At 44.1% G+C, this 18,229-nt stretch overlaps 1 protein-coding gene and 1 pseudogene across 1 annotated transcript in view; both read right to left on the bottom strand.

Annotated features, from left to right (window-relative positions):
* Window positions 1-18,229, bottom strand: part of MCF2L2 (MCF.2 cell line derived transforming sequence-like 2) — a 235,861-nt gene that overhangs the window by 77,776 nt on the left and 139,856 nt on the right. Inside the window, exon 17 of the mRNA XM_037741919.1 lies at window positions 1,741-1,823. Coding sequence (XP_037597847.1) covers window positions 1,741-1,823 — 83 coding nt within the window. The remainder of the gene's footprint in view (window positions 1-1,740; window positions 1,824-18,229) is intronic.
* LOC108311057 lies at window positions 2,876-4,753 on the bottom strand (annotated as a pseudogene).

The following is an 18,229-nucleotide window of genomic DNA, read 5'->3' on the forward strand; positions in this document are numbered from 1 at the left end:
TACTTTCTCTCTTTCCATAACCATCTCTTCCTTCCCTCCTCCCCAGATTGATGCTTAGACACATACATTATTGTACTACCTACTAATCATTCCATGTTTTTTTTTACTTAGCTGTAAGTTTTGAAGGCAACCATGCCTTGTGTAGTGTCCACTTAGGGTTCTGAATAATTAATCCCCCAAAATCTGAATGCCTTCTATATGCCAAGCAGGTTTGCATTAGTTACACAGCAAAACTCAACTCTACAAAATTAAAAAGGAGTAAGGAAATACAGATTAAACAGTTGCAGCAAAGACTAGTGATCTTAAGTGCTTATTCAAAAGCTGGTGGTAGAACAAAAACAGCAGTCTTACAGATTCTACCTCTTGATTAACTCAGTGGCTAAGTTTGCCTTTTCTCAAAAAGTCCTTTTGCAAGAACATAAAGATATTTTTATTAGTTAAGAGCTGTAACTTTTTTCCTTTGTGTTTCTCATAAGAAGTGTGATCTAGCAGTCTACAATAAGTTTTTTCTTTTGTTTTTTTCGTTGAGACAGGGTCTCGCTCTGTCACCCAGACTGCAGTGCAGCTGTGTGCTCACAGCTTAGCTTACCGCAGCCTCAGCCTCCTGGGCTCAAGCAATCTTCCCAGTCTCCTGTTAGCTGAGACTACAGGTGTACACCACCACACCCAGCTAATGTTTTAAATTTTTTGTGGAGATGGGGGTCTCACTATGTTGCCCAGGCTGGTCTTGAACTCCTGGGCTCGAGTAATCCTCCTACCACAGCCTCCCAAAGAGTTGGAAAACGTTAGGATTACAGGCATGAGCCACCAAACCCGGCCTGCTATAAGTTAATACAATAATTCATCAACTAACTTAATGCTTTTAACTAAGATTCTTATAACAGTAGGTATAAGTTTTAGTAAAAGTCTCAAAAGATAAACTGTCACTTAAGGAAAACTATAGGACATACCATTGCCAAATGGTATTTTTCAGCAATTACACCATTCAACACTCACATTCTGATACGTTGAATTGAGCCATTCATTATAACTCAGGCACACACTTCAGTCAGTAAGAGCCCACAGATGTTTCTTTGAATACAACTTAAGTGAAAAAATACAAAGTAGTCTAATTAATATTATCTTTAATCAAGGAGCAAGTTTCTAAAGATGTCTGTTCATTCATTCTACAGACATTTTTCAGAGGCCTGCCGAGAGAAGCATGATGATAGACCCCACAGATAACAGCAGCTTACAAGTCAAACAGGTGACCGGCGCTAGCACAGGTGTCATGATGGGGATTCTGAGTATAAATATTTTTAAAAAATAAATTTCCCTTGTATTTTTGGCTTTTACCTCCCTAATTTAGGCTTTCTGAACTGCACGGCATTTGTATGGATGCAAACACCTTTCTACAGAGCAAAAACAGCATTTGTATAAATTGTGTCTTTGGGGAACCAAGAGACTTTAAATGTGTTTAAACCAATAATCCAGTCAATAGCAACATAAGCTGACATGGAATAGTCTCTTCATAGTCCGTTTTTTAAAACAGTGTATTCTTAGAAGTTTGGTTTCTAAGGTGTCTACGCTCTTTTGCTTGTGGCTTTCGTGAGATTCACAAGTTTCGTTCTCGGGTACATAAATGAAAGTTAGTAGGTATGATAAATATTATGATTCTTACCTGGGAAAGACGGTGCTGAGATGTAAAAGGGGATCCTCGCCGCCCGTACCCCGCCCGCACCCATGAGTCTGCAGTCTTACCTGCAGGGGGAGAGGTCTCCAAGCCTGGCCAGCTGCTCCAGCTGAGGGTTCCCTCTCTCACGATGGCTTTCAAAGGCTTCATTCTGAAGTGAAAGAAATTTTGGTAAGATTTGATACTGTGGGGACCTCCTAATCTATATTTTTCTCTCTCCTAATTTCTGTGTTTGATTTTGGTTTTGATTCTCTCAATGAGCAAAAGATCCAGTTTCTCATGCTGCTCTTTATTGGGCTTTCCCCAACCACTCTGTGGATCCACTACGGTTTGCCCTTTTTAGCATCCATTAGGCATACTAAAAACTCATTCTGAAAAGCAGGTATCGGCTGGGTGCAGTGGCTAATACCAGTAATTCCAGCACTTTGGGAGGCCAAGGCAGGCAGATCACCTGAGGTCAGGAGTTCAAGGCCAGCCTGGCCACCATAGTGAAACCCCGTCTCTGCCAAAAATACAAAAAAATTAGCCAGGCTTGGTGGTGGGTGCCTGTAATCCCACTACTCAGGAGGCTGAGGCAGGAGAATCGCTTGAACCCGGGAGGCCGAGGTTGTAGTGAGCCAAGGTCTCACCACTGCACTCCAGCCTTGGAAGTCCATCTCAAAAAAAAAACAAAAACAAAAACAAAAAACTGCAACCTCCTCCTCCCAGGTTCAAGTGATTTTCATGCCTCAGCCTCCCAAGACGCTGAGATTACAGGCATGCACCACCAAACCTGGCTAATTTTTGTATTTTTAGTAGAGATGGGCTTTCACCATGTTGGCCAGGCTGGTCTTGAACTCCTGACCTCAGGTGATCTGCCCGCCTTGGCCTCCCAAAGTGCTGGGATTACAGGCAAGATTTAGATATTTTAGATTTAGAGATTCAATTTCTATGAAGCAATTCTTTATTTTCCTATTTACGGCAAACAAATTCCTGAAAGTCAGCTAAATTTATCCAGAATCAAAATACAAATTAGTGAGTGAACAGAGATTAGATGGTGAATTGTCCTTATTCTGAAAAAGCACTTCCATTTTTAAAAATCTTTTGTTATTTTATAGCTCCTCACTGCAACTGCCCCCCACCTTTGCCTCTGATGCATTTGCAGCCTTCAAGGGGACCAGGGAAAAAAGCTGGGGCCTGGAAGCCCCACTATCCTGCCTGCTGGGGAGAACACGTCAAAATTAACAGATTATCACAGCAATTAGTGCCTGTACTTGGGGGATCTACAAAGTGAGGAGGCCCCAGCTCTTCACTGTACAGGGGTCTATTTGGCAGTGACCTTGCTCTGGAGACGATGATATTCCGTCAGCCTGAGGGAAGCGATGTTGATGAACCTGGCCGCATCAATTGGCCCATAATCGCCCTGCACCTTCACACTCATCAGCTCCTCGTCATAGAGAGACAGTGGGGACTCACAGCCTAGGATGGACACCTAGCCCTTGAAGACGGACACCTGCACTTTCCCTTCCACTCACTCCTGGGACTTGGCGATGCAGTGGTAGACAAATTCACACTCAGGGCTGTGCCAGAAACCGGTGTACACCAGCTCAGAAATTTCAGGACCAGGCCTTGTTTGATTTTGCACACTTCCCGATCCATGGTGAAGGCCTCGATGCCTTAATGAGCGTGGTAAAGGACGGTGCCTGCTGGGGTCTCGCCGATACCTTGGGACTTCATTCCAATGAAGCAGTTCTCCATGATGTCAATACGGCCCACGTCATGCTTGCCTGCGACTTTGTTCAGGTACCTGAAGAGCTCCAAGGAGGTCTGGTGGGTGGTGCCATCCTTGACGTTGGTCACCTTCACAGGACCCCTTTTTTGAACTGGATCTCAAGAATATCAGAGGTGTTGGGGGCTCTGGCCAGGCCCTGGGTCTTCGTTTAGAGACCTGGAGGTGCTTTGGTTCTTGGGGTTCTTCAGGACTCGAGCCTCGTAGCTGATGTGCATGCGGTTCTCGTCCGTGCTCCACGGGTTCTTGCAAGTGACCGGGATGGGAATCTCGTGCTGCTCTGCATATTCCATCAGGTCATTGCAGCCTTTGAGCCAGTTGTAGAACTCAGGCATCCTCAGGAAGAATGACCTTTATCTTGGGGGCCAGCGAGTAGCAGGGGAGCTCAAACCGGACCTGATTGTTACCCTTTCCTGTGGCGCTGTGGGACACATACTTGGACCCCTCCTGCTGGGCAATTTCCACTTGTTTGCAGGCGACGCAGGGCCTGGTGAGAGAGGTGCCCAGGAGGTAGCGGTCCTCATACAGCGCGCTGGACTGGATGGCCGGCCAGATGAACAACTCCACAAACCCCCTTGAATACCTCTTTGGCCCCAAGCTTCAGTGCCTTCTTCCTGGCTCCCTCAAAGTCTTCCTTCTGGCCATTGTTGGCCAGGTACACAGTGATGTCATAGCCTTGATCCTTCAGCCACACGAGGATGCAGGAGGTGTCTGGACCGCCACTGTAGGCCAGAACCACGGAGCGTTTGCAGGACACAGCATCTGGGATTGGAGGCGCGAGTTCCCGGCATCGCGTCTGGAATCTGTCTGTCTTCACGGTGCAGTGGACCACTCGGGCCCGGGCAGCGGTGGCAGGCGATAGAGCAGGGCCAGGCACTTCCATTTCAATCCATTTTATTAAAGTCTTGTTTTTAGTTTTATTGAGGTTTATTTAGTTTTATTGAGGTATAAGTTACATACCAAAAAATTAACCTTTTTACATGTAGAGTTGGTTCCATTTTCATACATGTACAAGCTACGAAACCACCACAGTGAAAATATAGAACATCTTCCCTATCCCAAATTCCCTTTGCAGTCACTCCTGTCCCTCCACCTCCAGCTTCTGGCAGCCACTGCTCTGATTTCTGTCCACATGCTTGGCCCTTCCCAGAACGTCATGTAAATAGCATCACGGAGTAGAGTGTACACAGCCTTCTGAGTCTGGCTTCTTTCACGTAGCAAAATGCTTTTGTGATACATCCCTTGTGCTGCCTCTATCAGTACTCAGTGGCTTTTTAATGACTATTTTATATTGTTTGAAGGTACCACAGTTTGTTTACCCTTTGCAGTCAATATTTTACAACACACACTGGGGAAACATCATTTATGCTTTATAAATCAGGTTACAGTTCTGTTTATATGTATTAATTTACATTCTCAAAAAAGGTAGTATAGATTCAGAAAAGGCCCTCTTGCAAAAGTATTGTTAAGGGCAATTTAATGAGTAAACACAAAGGTTCCGTGTAAATTCGAACCACAAGTTGAAGGATGAGCTCTCCCCTGACTGAGGAAGATAGATGGGAAATCTCCTTGCAAAGGAGGTGAGAGGGACAGCCCGCTGCTCAGCGAGTGACTGACACTGCAGCTAGAGAGTACGCTTCCTGGCTCCCAGAAAGCAGTCCAGGCAAGGCTCCAGCATCCACAATGCGGATCATGGGGTCCGCAATTTAAAATGTTGAGTGTACTAAAGAAAATTGCGGATCTTTCATTTTTTTGCAGGTTGTCTTCCCAATTCTGGTATCATATCCAGAAAGCAAGCTAACTAAAGAAGCATCTGGGATACTAGTTTTGCCAATTCAGCTCTAAAACAATATGGCGATCTTATATTCCAGGTCCATACACACACACACGTTTTCTTTTTAAAATAGAATGTCAGTCCAATAAGAATCTAAATTTTAGTTCCCTCTACTATATATATATATATATCCATATCCATATATATATCTCCATATGTATATCCATATATATCTGACCAGGGACCAGATAATATTTTTCACGAGTCAATATATGGAAGTTGGCCAGGTGCAGTGGCTCACACCTACAATCCCAGCACTTTGGGAGGTTGAGGTCAGTGGATTATTTGAGGTCAGGAGTTCAAGACCAGCCTGGCCAACATGATGAAACCCTGTCTCTACTACAAGTACAAAAATTAGCTCGGCAGTAGTGGCATGCGCCTGTAATCCCAGCTATTCGCGAGACTAAGGCAGGACAATCACTTGAGCCTGGGAGGTGGAGGTTGTGGTGAGCTGGTACCATGCCACTGCAGTCCAGTCTGGGTGACAGAGTGAAACCCTGTCTCAAAAAAAAAAAAAAAAAAAATATATATATATATATATATATATATATATATATATATATATATATAAATATATATATATATATATATATATAAAAAAATATATATATATATATATATATATATATATAAAAAAAAATATATATATATAATGATTAATCAAATATATTTAATATAATGAAATATATATCATATTTAACATATATTTAATATATAAATATAAATACTAATATATTTTATTATATCTTATATTTATATTTTATATATTTTATATTTATATGTAATTTTATATAGGTTATATACTTTATATATTAAAATATAATAGATTTCTATTTTATTTATATTTTTAAAATTTTATATTTATGTATATCGATATACTTATATATAAATATATTTTTATATTTTAAATATGTAATATATAATATAAAAATATATAAATATATTAAATATTATATAAATATAATTTAATATAATTACATATATTTATTTATTTATTTATGAGTAAATACCAGTCCCAGGATTCACATTCAAACTAGTCCCAGGATTCAAATTCAGTCTAATTATTTTCACCACACTACCACAAGTCTTTTCTCACATTTTCTATGTAAAGTTGAACTAACTCATAAGGCAGTGAATGTTACATTGTATCCTTTTGCAGTTTCTCGTCTATGACAGTACTATGCCCCAATTCCCCCACTAGACTTTGAACTCATCTTTGGATCCCCAGGCCCTTCAGAAAGAGTGACCATTATTACTGACAAAACTTCCTCTCACTGTGAAACCTGCTCTGGGTTATAAGATGCAGTGTGCTCTTTGGAACTCTACTGATCTCTTGTATGCAGAGTGGATTACATAATCTTATTTCCTAATAACCTAGTGATAGAAAAGTAATGACTCAGGTGTAGGTAATGGACTTTGTCATCTTTAACACTGAATGCTGATGTCTCCCTAATGTATAGATCTTGTCATGCATGAGGTGCCCTCAGGAGCTTGCAGAAATGCTTTGGCACAGACTCGGCTGCATCAACCCTGGCTCTCGCTGACATGTGCAGACAGTTGGCATGCGGGTAGAGAAAGTGTCCTCTGCCAAGCAAGTCCAGTGGAATAGAACACTGGTGCCATTGAGGGAATGGGAAGGACCCACAGCAGATCCGGAGGCTACATTCATGAAAGCTGCACTGTACACCAATGTTTTATTAAGGTGTAGACAGATTAGCTGTGTTCTAGCATAGTGGCTTTCAAAGTCTACCACAACTCATAAGAAGTACATCATTACACACACACACACACACACACACACACACACACACACACACATTTTTTCCATTTACGGCATAACTGATGTGGTATCTTCTATTTTTATTTTTTAAATTATTTTATTTATTTTGATGGAATTTCGCTCCCGTTGCCCAGGCTGGAGTGCAGTGGTGTGATCTCAGCTCACTGCAACCTCTGCCTCCTGGGTTCAAGCGATTCTCCTGCTTCAGCCTCTCGAGTAGCTGGGATCACAGGCACTTGTCACCATGCCTGGTTAATTTTTGTATTTTTAGTAGAGACAGGGTTTCACCATGTTGGCCAGGTTGGTCTCGAACTCCCAAGGTGTCTGCCCGACTTGGACTCCCAAAGTGTTGGGATTACAGGTGTGAGCCACTGCTCCCAGCCTATTTTTAAATGTTACCTGTTTTCTTTCTGCTCTTACTGATTTCTTTTTAAGTGCTAGTGAATCCACCAAACTGAGTTCACTATCACCACTGTGACCTGCAATTTGGAAGCCTCATCAAGAGCGAAAGAGCACACATTTGGATGTGAGAAGCACTTCTAGATGGGAGTTTCTGGCTTACTTTTTATTTAAAAGTGACCTTGGGCAAGAATTCTGTACCTTAGTTCCCTCATCTGTAAAACTGCGATAATTACATCTTTATCAGAGGATTGATGTGGCAATTAGAGATAATGTCTTAGCACAAAGAAAGATAATGTCTTAGCACAAGGAAAGGCTCAATAAATGGCACTTATGGTTGGCTCTTTGATGTCTACCTTTTGGGGACTCAAGGAGGTACTGCCTGACCTCCAGCAGGTACTGAGCAATAATATAGACTCCTGTTTCTCACTAGCTGTGAGACGTTAGCTAAGTCACCCAACCTCCTGTGCATTTATTCTCTTCTGCGCAAAATGAGGGAGATGTGTGATTTGCTAGGAAACCTCACCTCTGTATGTTGGTGCAAAAGTAATTGAGGTTTTTGCCATTGAAAAGTAGATTAATATAGATAATCTTGGTGTATATATATGTGTCTATATATGTATGTATATACATATATATGTATATATGTGTGCGTATGTATATATTTATATATATACACACAAAATGTGCCTTGGTATACCTTGGTGTGTTGATATATATATCAACACACACACACACACACACACACACACACACACACACACACACGCCAAGACTGGTTCTGATTTTGAGATGAAATCTGAATTGTAGCCAAAGTACTTTTGGGAAAATTTTAAATGACACATTTTGAAAGCTCTAGGAGGAAGAGGGCACATTCAAGTAAAAGCTTTCTTTTATTCAAAGAGTAGACAAAAATAATGACCCCAGACCAACTCAGCAATTGCTGCCATGTTTCTTAGTGAGGGATTCCTTAGGAGCTCCACTGAATGGCTGAAGGCAGCTCTTCTCAAGCAGAGCAACAGTCCTTTCTTGTGACATTGCATCCTTTTTCCTGCCTCCATTCACCCTGAGTTGCCCCTAGGGTATCCCTAGGAGAGGGCGGGCTGGCAGCCAGCAGGTGCTATCAAAGGACAGTCACTCATGCCTGCCCTGTCGGGAGGCCAGTCAGGCGGAACAGCCCCTCTCCCCTAATGGTCATTTTATCCTGAAGAAAAAGGGTGGCAATGAAGGCAGGAATGGAGCTCTGGGTGCAGCTCCCCTCACGGCCCGAACCCCCATATCCACCCACAAACCTCCACCTCCCAGTTCGAGCCTCGCTCCAGTTCCAAAGTGACGCCAACCAACACACAGGCTCTCCAGGGGCACCTTGAATGGTAACTTCTTACATTTTCTCAACACACTTCTAATTAATTGTTCCTTCTCCCCTATATTTTGAGGAAACACATGCTCTCAAAATCGGAAACAAACAAACAAAACACAGGCTAAGTTCCTAGCCTGGAGGAATTTTGTAAACAGAAATTTTTTTCAGTTTCTCTAAAGGATATATAAATCTTTTTTAAACTTATATTTTGAAAAGTCCCAATAGCTCATTTTCAATTGATTTTTGAAATTGTTTTTTTCTTCCCTAAAGCGGAGATAGCAACTTTGAGTGGAATTAAATTTGCTTTTCCCCAAAGTTAAATGATTTTACTTCATGGTTTTAGGAATGTGTAGAAAGCGATTTCAGTTCCAACCATTTTAAAGCCAGGGTCTGGGCTGGGCACGGTGGCTCATGACTATAATCCCATCACTTTGGGAGGTCGAGGGGGGCGGATCACCTGAGGTCAGGGGTTTGAGATCAGCCTGGCCAACATGCTGAAACCACGTCTCTATTAAAAGTACAGAATTAAGGCCGGGCGCGGTGGCTCAAGCCTGTAATCCCAGCACTTTGGGAGGCCGAGGCGGGTGGATCACGAGGTCAAGAGATCGAGACCGTCCTGGTCAACATGGTGAAACCCCGTCTCTACTAAAAATACAAAAAATTAGCTGGGCATGGTGGCGTGTGCCTGTAATCCCAGCTACTCAGGAGGCTGAGGCAGGAGAATTGCCTGAACCCAGGAGGCGGAGGTTGCGGTGAGCCGAGATCGCGCCATTGCACCCCAGCCTGGGTAACATGAGTGAAACTCCGTCTAAAAAAAAAAAAAAAAAAATACAGAATTAGCGGTGCGCGCCTGTACTTCCAGCTACTTGGGAGGCTGAGGCAGGAGAACTGCTTGAACCCGGGAGGTGGAGGTTGCAGTGAGCTGAGATCACGCCACTGTACTACAGCCTGGGTGACAGAGAGAGACTCTGTCTTAAAAAATAATAATAATAAAAAAGCAAGGGTATCTGGTAATTTAAGGTGAAAGTATTATTTACTATTATAATCACTTTTCTTAGAAACAGGCGCTATTAGGCCCAATTCTGAGGAGAGAGAAAAAAAAAAGCAGACTTCAAGGGCCCGTGCCACCCTCTTTGTTTAAAGGGTGATAAGAAAGTGTTAAAAGCTCAGCATTTTCTGCTGTTGTAAAATTAATGAATTATGTAAATTAATTATGGAACTGGGAAATAAAATGAAAAGGTATGCCAAGACTCAATAGTTATCAAAGTGTCTCTACTAAATGGGACGTAGGGGAGGATAGTGAGCAAGAAAGGGAGAGGGGGAGCAGGCAAAGGCGTGTACCCACAGCCTCGGGCGGCACAGGCGTGTGCCCACAGCCTCGGGCGGCACAGGCGTGTACCCACAGCCGGGCCAGGGCGTCCACAAGACACCGTCCCAGAGGGAAAAATGCCAGCCTCAGGAATGAGTGGCTCTGTCCTCCTCTCCAGAACCGATGCCAAAGGGGGAACCCTCACCTTTTTCCTTTTTTGAGGCCCGCTGGGTCTTGCTGCGGAGAGCAGGAGGAGAATGCTGCCCAGCCGTGACTACAGCGGGTGTGTCCGCACTGCGTGCTCCACCTCCCTGGCTCTTCCTAGCACTTCTTTTCCTCCTTTCCATTTCATTGCCTGCAAAGGTCACTTAAATATTCCTTTGGAAAACTGGGCAGTCTGTCCCCTTTTTAAAACTGCAACTATTTCCAGGAGCGTTAAAGGGCTTTCGGACTGCCCGTCACCCCTGCACTGCGGTGAACTCACTCAGACTGCCTCTACCTCTAGTCCAGATCAGCTGCCTTGGCAGGGGCGTCCTGGAGGAAGGGATGGAGAGAGGAAGGTTTTGGGACATCGTATAGACTGAAGCCCCTTTGGAGGGGAAGGGCAGGCCTGAGGAACAAGCCTACGTGGTCCCGAGGCTTTGTGGAAATGGGAAATGAAGAAAGAGAAGAGACTGGGTCCTAAATGCAATTTTGCCTATTTCTTGTTTGTTTCTTTGTTTGAGACAGCGTTTTGCTTTGTCGCCCAGGTTGGAGGGCAGTGGCGCGATCTTGGCTCACTGCAACCTCTGCCTCCCAGGTTCAAGCCTTCTGCCTCAGCTTCCTGAGTAGCTGGGACTGCAGGCATGTGCCACCACACTTGGCCAATTTTTGTATTTTTAGTAGAGACCGAGTTTCACCATGTTGGTCACGCTGGTCTTGAACTCCTAACCTCATAATACGCCCACCCCGGCCTCCCAAAGTGCGGGGATTACAGGCATGAGCCACCACACGAGGTCAATTTTGCCTATTTCAAAGTTTTCACAGGGTGTTTTTGTTTTTTTGAGACAAGGTCTTGCTCTGTCATCCAAGCTGAAGTGCAGTGGTGTCATAATAGCTCACTGCAGCCTGCAGCCTCGAACTCCTGAGCTCAAGCAATCATCCTGCTTCAGCCTCCCGAAGCACTGGGATTGCAGGCATGAGGCACCACGCCCAGCCTCAGAGCCTTTTTAATCTAAGATCTTAAATTTCCCAGCTAGTATTGTCAGTAATTAGTTCAATTTGCTGATTGGTCAAATTGGCTTTTATGCTCTGGGTTGATACTCTAAACACTATTGGTAATGTTTTGTTTCCAGGAAAAACATCTTATAAAACTGACTGCAAATGTTTTAACAATGATTTGCAGATATGTAAGTCTGTTTAAAATATCAGGAGGTGAGAAACATGTTATATGGCAACTTTTCACATTCCCAAACCAAGACAACGTAATGGAAGGAAGTGCGCCAGGGCACTGAAGAGGCTGTCCGTAGTGTGCCAGGGCGCTGGAAAGGGGCTGCCGGACAGCTTGAGTCTTCTCAGGCTGTTTGGTTTCATCTGATTTTAATCTTCATGGATAAATTTCATTGTAACAATTTTTATGTCTGTAAATCTTAACCCATAAAAGTCACAAATCAGAAAAGTACTTTATTAGACCAGGCTCTGTCCGAGCAAATTTGCTCCCAAAGCTAGTTTACAAATAATTGCCACACAGCTACAAGGCCAGTGGGGGGACTATCCTAGCGTCAATGGTGTGGGAGGGCTGCAGCCCCTGGGGCAGCATTTGCCCCACTGACAGAGGGTATAGGGTGGTCTTACCAGTCTATGAGACCCCCGAGCCTGGACTCGGCTGTCATAAGCCTTTCCTTTCTACTGCTCCCCCTAAGTACTTTATCTGGGCCAACAAATTCATCCCATGAGGAATCCAAGAAGGCGTCTCGAAGGTATCTTCGGTATCACGCTCCCTCTCCCTACCTTTCCTGCTTTGATTCATTCTTTCATTCTACGCATTTTCTCGGACAGTCGTGTTCTAGGGAGAACATTTCAGTCAATGAGTATGATTTCTGCTCATCTCTTTTTGCCATGGCTACTAGCAAGCTCTCGCCACTGATGTCTCAGCTGACTGTGACGCTGGTCAGCCTACCTGCCTTCACCTAACCTGCTCTTCACTGTCTCACAGTCAGCTTCCTGATACACAGGTGCCCTACCTCCTGTCAACATTCCTCAACCAAAGCCTCAGTAAACTCTCTCTCATCTACCTTCCCTTTGAGATGAAGTCTTGCTCTGTCACGGAGGCTGGGGAGCATGGCGCCATCTCGGCTCACTGCAACGTCTGCCTCCTGGGTTCAAGCAATTCTCCTGCCTCAGCCTCCCAATTCCAGCCTCCAAGTAGCTGGGATTACGGGTGCCTGCCACCAAGCCCAGCTAATTTTTGTATTTTTAGAAGAGATGGGGTTTCACCATGTTGGACAGGCTGGTCTCAAACTCCTGACCTCGTGATTTGCCCGCCTCAGCCTCCCAAAGTGCTGGGATTACAGGCATGAGCCACTGCACCCGGTCCTATTTATTCTTTAGAGTTGAATTCAAATGCCACCTCCTTTAAAGTCATCCCTGATGTCCTTGTGAGGAACTGCTCTCTCTACCACACTATATATTCCTTTTATGGTAGAAACGTCATTTTATTAATTATTGGAAATAAGTTGTTCCCCCCATGAAAGCTTCAGGCTTCCTGAGTTTAGGCCTGATGATATAATCATTTTCATATAAGCCAGAGCAGCTGCCTTAATATATATTACGTTGAGCAGAATTAGCCATGTACCCTGTTGAACCCACCAAATATTTTAGTGTTGTCATTTTTTATTGGTGAAAGAGCAAGGCCAACAGCGATTTTAATGTTATTCTCTTTTATCTTATTCAGCTCACTCAACAAAAATACATTCTCATAGCTTAAGGTAATCACCACCTCACTCCCCTAAACTTCAGACTCAATATTAGCCTGAGAAATCCGGATCCAGCCCAGTGAGCTCTCCATTCCAAGTCCTCGTGGCCCATCAATGTGACCTCGAGGACAGTGTTACAAAGAGTGGTATCTTTATACCACCTGCATTCTTGTCACCAAACGTGTAAGTTAAAAATTCAGATTCCAGCCGGGCGCGGTGGCTGAAGCCTGTAATCCCAGCACTTTAGGAGGCCGAGGTGGGTGGATCACGAGGTCAAGAGATCGAGACCATCCTGGTCAACATGGTGACACCCCGTCTCTACTAAAAATACAAAACATTAGCTGGGCGTGGTGGCACGTGCCTGTAATCCCAGCGACTCAGGAGGCTGAGGCAGGAGAATTGCCTGAACCCGGGAGGTGGAGGTTGTGGTGAGCCGAGATCACGCCATTGCACTCCAGCCTGGGTAACATGAGTGAAACTCCGACTCAAAAAAAAAAAAAAAAAAAATTCAGATTCCGAGCACGGTAGCTCACACCTGTGAACCCAGCACTGAGGTCAGGAGTTTGAGACCAGCCTGGCCAACATGGTGAAACCCTGTCTCTACTAAAACTACAAAAATTAGCCGGGCATGATGACAGGCACCTGCAATCCTGGCTGAGGCAGGAGAATCACTTGAACCCAGGAGGTGGAGGCTGCAGTGAGCCGAGATCACACCATTGCACTCCAACCTGGGCGACAAAATGAGACTCTGTCTGAAAAAAAAAAAAAAAAAAATTCAGATTCCAGGAGCTGACCCTACACCTCCCTAATTAGAATCTCAGAGGGTGGGCCCTGGGAATCTGCATAATTCATAAGCTTCTCAGAGCTGTGGTATACAGGAAACCACGAGAATCTTTGTTCTGGAAACTTCAGAGAGCTTGGCTGGGGGCTACCCCAGGATTTGGTGGAGTCCCTGAATCTCCTATTAGCTCTGACACTGACAACACTTCAAATATCATAGAAGGCAAGCATTGAAATGTGTTTATAGTTCTCAGAAATATTAATAAAACCTTTTGGGATTCAGAGTTAAAGAGAAGAGAGGAACTGAATTTGGCCCCTGATCTGTTATCATTTGGCAGTAAGGTACATATTCAACATTAGGATAATCCCATGTAAGCCCTGAATCTGACCTTCTTTCATCCTTCACACTGACCACTTTGTCCATAAACACAGGATTAAATGAGGAGCTAAAATTCACCAAGAACCTGCTAGGTGCCGGGCACAGTGCTGGGTACCTTCCACACAAACCTCTCATTTAACCAGCCACCTACGAAATTGATGTGATTTACCACCATCTGGTGGAAGAGGACATTCAGGGCAGAAGAGTGTAAATAAATAATCAGATAGGTAAGTTAGGTAGTTATGAAAGCTGCCAGACTGGTAAACTGCTAGTTTCAAATCCCAGCTCCAACTGGGATCTGCATGTTGCATGACCCTTGGGGAAACTCAACCTCTGAGTCTCACGGCACTGTTGATCAAATAGAAAACGTCATCTCACAAGGTTCTGAGGACTCGAGGTGGACCCAGGCACACAGAGCACCCGGACGGAGCCTGGCCTTCATCAGCGGTGGTGAGTCTCCACTCTCCTCCCCACTCCCTTCCAGCCCCTGCATTCAAAACTTTTTTTTTTTTTTTTAAATTTAGGAGCCTCTTTGCTTAGAAACCTGAAAAGCCTTCTGTTACTTTATTTATTTATTTATTTTGAGATGGAGTCTTGCTTTGTTGCTCAGGCTGGAGTGCAGTGGCGCAATCTCAGCTCACCACAACCTCCGCCTCCCAGGTTCAAATGATTCTCCTGCCTCAGCCTCCCGAGTAGCTGGGATTACAGGCACCCTCCACCATGCCTGGCTAATTTTTGTATTTTTAGTAGAGATGGGATATCACTTTGTTGGCCAGGCTGGTCTCAAACTCCTGACATCGTGATCCGCTCGCCTCGGCCTGCGGAGTGCTGGGATTATAGACGTGAGCTACTGCACCCGGACAATACTTTATTTATTTATTTTTCAACTTCTGCAAGCACAGAACAGGCTTCTGCTCCTTTAAATAACTTTGACAGGTGCCAAGGAACACTGTTAACTCTTTGTTAATTCTGTAGGTTCACATTTAGGAAAAAGAAATTGTCAGCCTCTGACTTCTTTCCAGCTTACAAAAAGGTGTGGTGTTGGCAGCCTGGGAAAAGCAGCTCCCTCCCGTGAGTCATGCTTCCAGCCAGTGAAGAACAGGAAATAGTCATATCGCTATTGCCAACAACCACCGCGAGTCTCTTCCACCGCAGGGCTTTCCCAGGTGACGTCAATGAGCCGAGCTCAGAGCATCACCCTCACCAGATGGCCCTGGGAGACTCTCAGCTGCCTTGCCAAGTTTAGCTTCTCAAGTTCCCCAGAACCAGCATGGCAAGGATCACCCCGCCAGAAAAGAAAATGATTTCTCTGATCAGGATCAAGCCGTGTCATGATTTTAGCTGCAGGTGGTGAGTCTCAGTGACTGTACTATAAATGGTTTTGGTTCGCTGCTATTTTTTTCTCTGTGTATTTACTCTCAAGGGCAAAGGGGTAGCGTTTATCACAACATTATGATTCACTCTACTAGATTGGCTATGATGTCATTTCATCTTTCAGTGCTAGAACTAAGGTCAAAAGGATGTCAGAGTTAGACACCCGGAGTCAGAGGCATGCTCTACACCTCCTGGTAGTTCATCCTGGAATTACCAGGATGGCAGGACTACCAGTGGCAGCTAAACACAGCTGCAGTAATGACTGTTGATGCCAGCCAACTGACTGGTCCCCTTTTAATAATCCATGATCCGCACAGACACGAATCTAAACCTTTTTTTCGAACCTACCTTTTTCTCACTAGTTTTCTTACATATTTTGGAGTAACACGTCCCCTGGTTATGATACCCAGTGTGTGAAACATTAATTGCATTTATGGGTCCTAAATACATTCCTAAGTCTAGGATTTGGGGACTCTGTGCACAGATCCACTTTGTTTCTGCTCATGTTGTTCATGACTTTAGGGATTCTGCTTACATTTCCCCCCAAAGCCTTGGTCTTTCTAAACAGAAATCTGACCAGCCTCTGTTCCCACTCTGCCTCCTCCACCACCTTGACTGTTAACACATATGCTGTTGTGGGGAAGCTTTTCATTAAACACACAAACAATTCAACAATAAGGAAGAAAACAGCTGAAGCACAGAAGGACTATTTTAGCCTGGACTTACGCGTGTTGAACGGTAATCACACTATCTGGTGAGCTGTCTAAATACAGAGGGAGACAGCATCTTTACAGGATGGGTTTGGGGTCTGAATTAAATAAATGACTTGGCAGAAGAAGGGAGAACCCAACAGCTGGGTGACTGGGGTTTCTGGGATTCTACTCAACACTTCCCATGCCTACAGGCCTCTGATTCTATCCCCACCGCTGCTCCTATGCGTCTGTTTTTTCCTTTTACAACAAATAATAGCGCTTGTTTACTATTCACAATTATGGAAATAAATCTCTCTAATTTGGATTCCTCTATATGAGAACTTCCATATACTTAAATTCCTGTGGCATCTCCGCAGTGTGCAGGTCATCAATATGTTGTCTGAAGATGGGCGAAGTAGGTCATCGAGACAGGAAGTGAGTTCAAATCATACCGTGAGTTAACGGCAACAGCATATGAGTTCAGGGGCCAAATATGGGCTCTGATAGCTCAACACAGTCCACAACTTCAGAGATGGCATTCTCCCAGAAGTCCAGGGTGCAGAAATGGATAGGCTGATGTTCACTTTTGAAGAGGACCACAATGGAACCCTTTTAATAGTACTTAATGGTTCCACAGCTTCCTGGGTGTTAAATCAGGTGAATCTATTTTTAAAAGTTGCTATTTACTTTTTTAGGTGGCTGATCAAGACAGTATGAAATTTCATACAGTTTCCTAACTTGAGAAAACATGACGACGCGATTCCTCCAGCCACGAGGGATTTGTGGACAGCAGTGGCCACGTCCTAATCTGCCCTGAATACGGGATGACTAAACAAATTGGCAGAAGGACGCAGCTTTCTCTCTAAGAAAAGTCTGCTGAGAACTCTCATTCTCACACTGTTTCTACCTCCAAGAAGAAAAGCCTAAAACTTGCTTTCTTCCAGACTCTCTGAAGGTCAGTGGAGTTCCTTCCCATAGGGTTCTAGATACTTTGGGGATTGATGACGGATCAGAAATGTGGCTGAAGTTCATTTGAGTCCATGGCCTCTGGTTTCAGAACCATTCGGCCAGTCAAATGTTTCATTTTCAGTGAGGCTGGGGAAAGGAAACCCGTTCGAGGGTTGCTATGCGGCAGCATATACTCACAATTCACAATTACTCACACTCCAGTTTCTAAACATATGTTACTTTAAAATTTATGAGTGCTTAGCGATTTTAAATTTTTCATTTCATGCTCAAAGTATTCTCAGGAGGTAGCTGCTGTCATACCCATTTGCACAAGCAAGAAGCTGAGGCTTAAAGAGGTCATGTCACTTAAACCCAGACCTGCCTGACTCCAAAGCGTATGCTTTTTTTTAAAACTTGTATTTCGAAATAATTATATTAAGTCACATGAGGTTGCAAAGAAATGGAAGGTTTCATGTGCCCTTTCCCCAACCTCCTCCGATGCTGCATCTAAGAAATTGACATTGGCACAATCCAAAGAGCCCACTCAGAGTTCACCAGTTATCCACACACTTGTGTGTGTGTGCACGTGTGTGTGCACGTGTGTGTGCAGCTCTATGCAATTTTGTCATGCTCTTTTTATACATGAACCATTCACTGTTCTACCAATGTTAAATATGAAGTCAGATTACAGGAATGAATAAAATGATTTTTCCTTTATTACAACAGTACCTACCGATAATTACATACACGACCAAATAGCTTTCATTTCTAGTTGCCATTAAGAAGAAAAAAAAGCCGGGCGCAGTGGCTCACGCCTGTAATCCCAGCACTTTGGGAGGCCGAGGTGGGTGGATCACGAGGTCAAGAGATCGGGGCCATCCTGGTCAACATGGTGAAACCCCGTCTCTACTAAAAATACAAAAAATTAGCTGGGCATGGTGGTGCGTGCCTGTAATCCCAGCTACTCAGGAGGCTGAGGC

The sequence above is a fragment of the Cebus imitator genome, unplaced genomic scaffold (genome assembly GCF_001604975.1).
Source record: "Cebus imitator isolate Cc_AM_T3 unplaced genomic scaffold, Cebus_imitator-1.0 Scaffold111, whole genome shotgun sequence".
Classification (NCBI taxonomy): Eukaryota; Metazoa; Chordata; class Mammalia; order Primates; family Cebidae; genus Cebus; species Cebus imitator.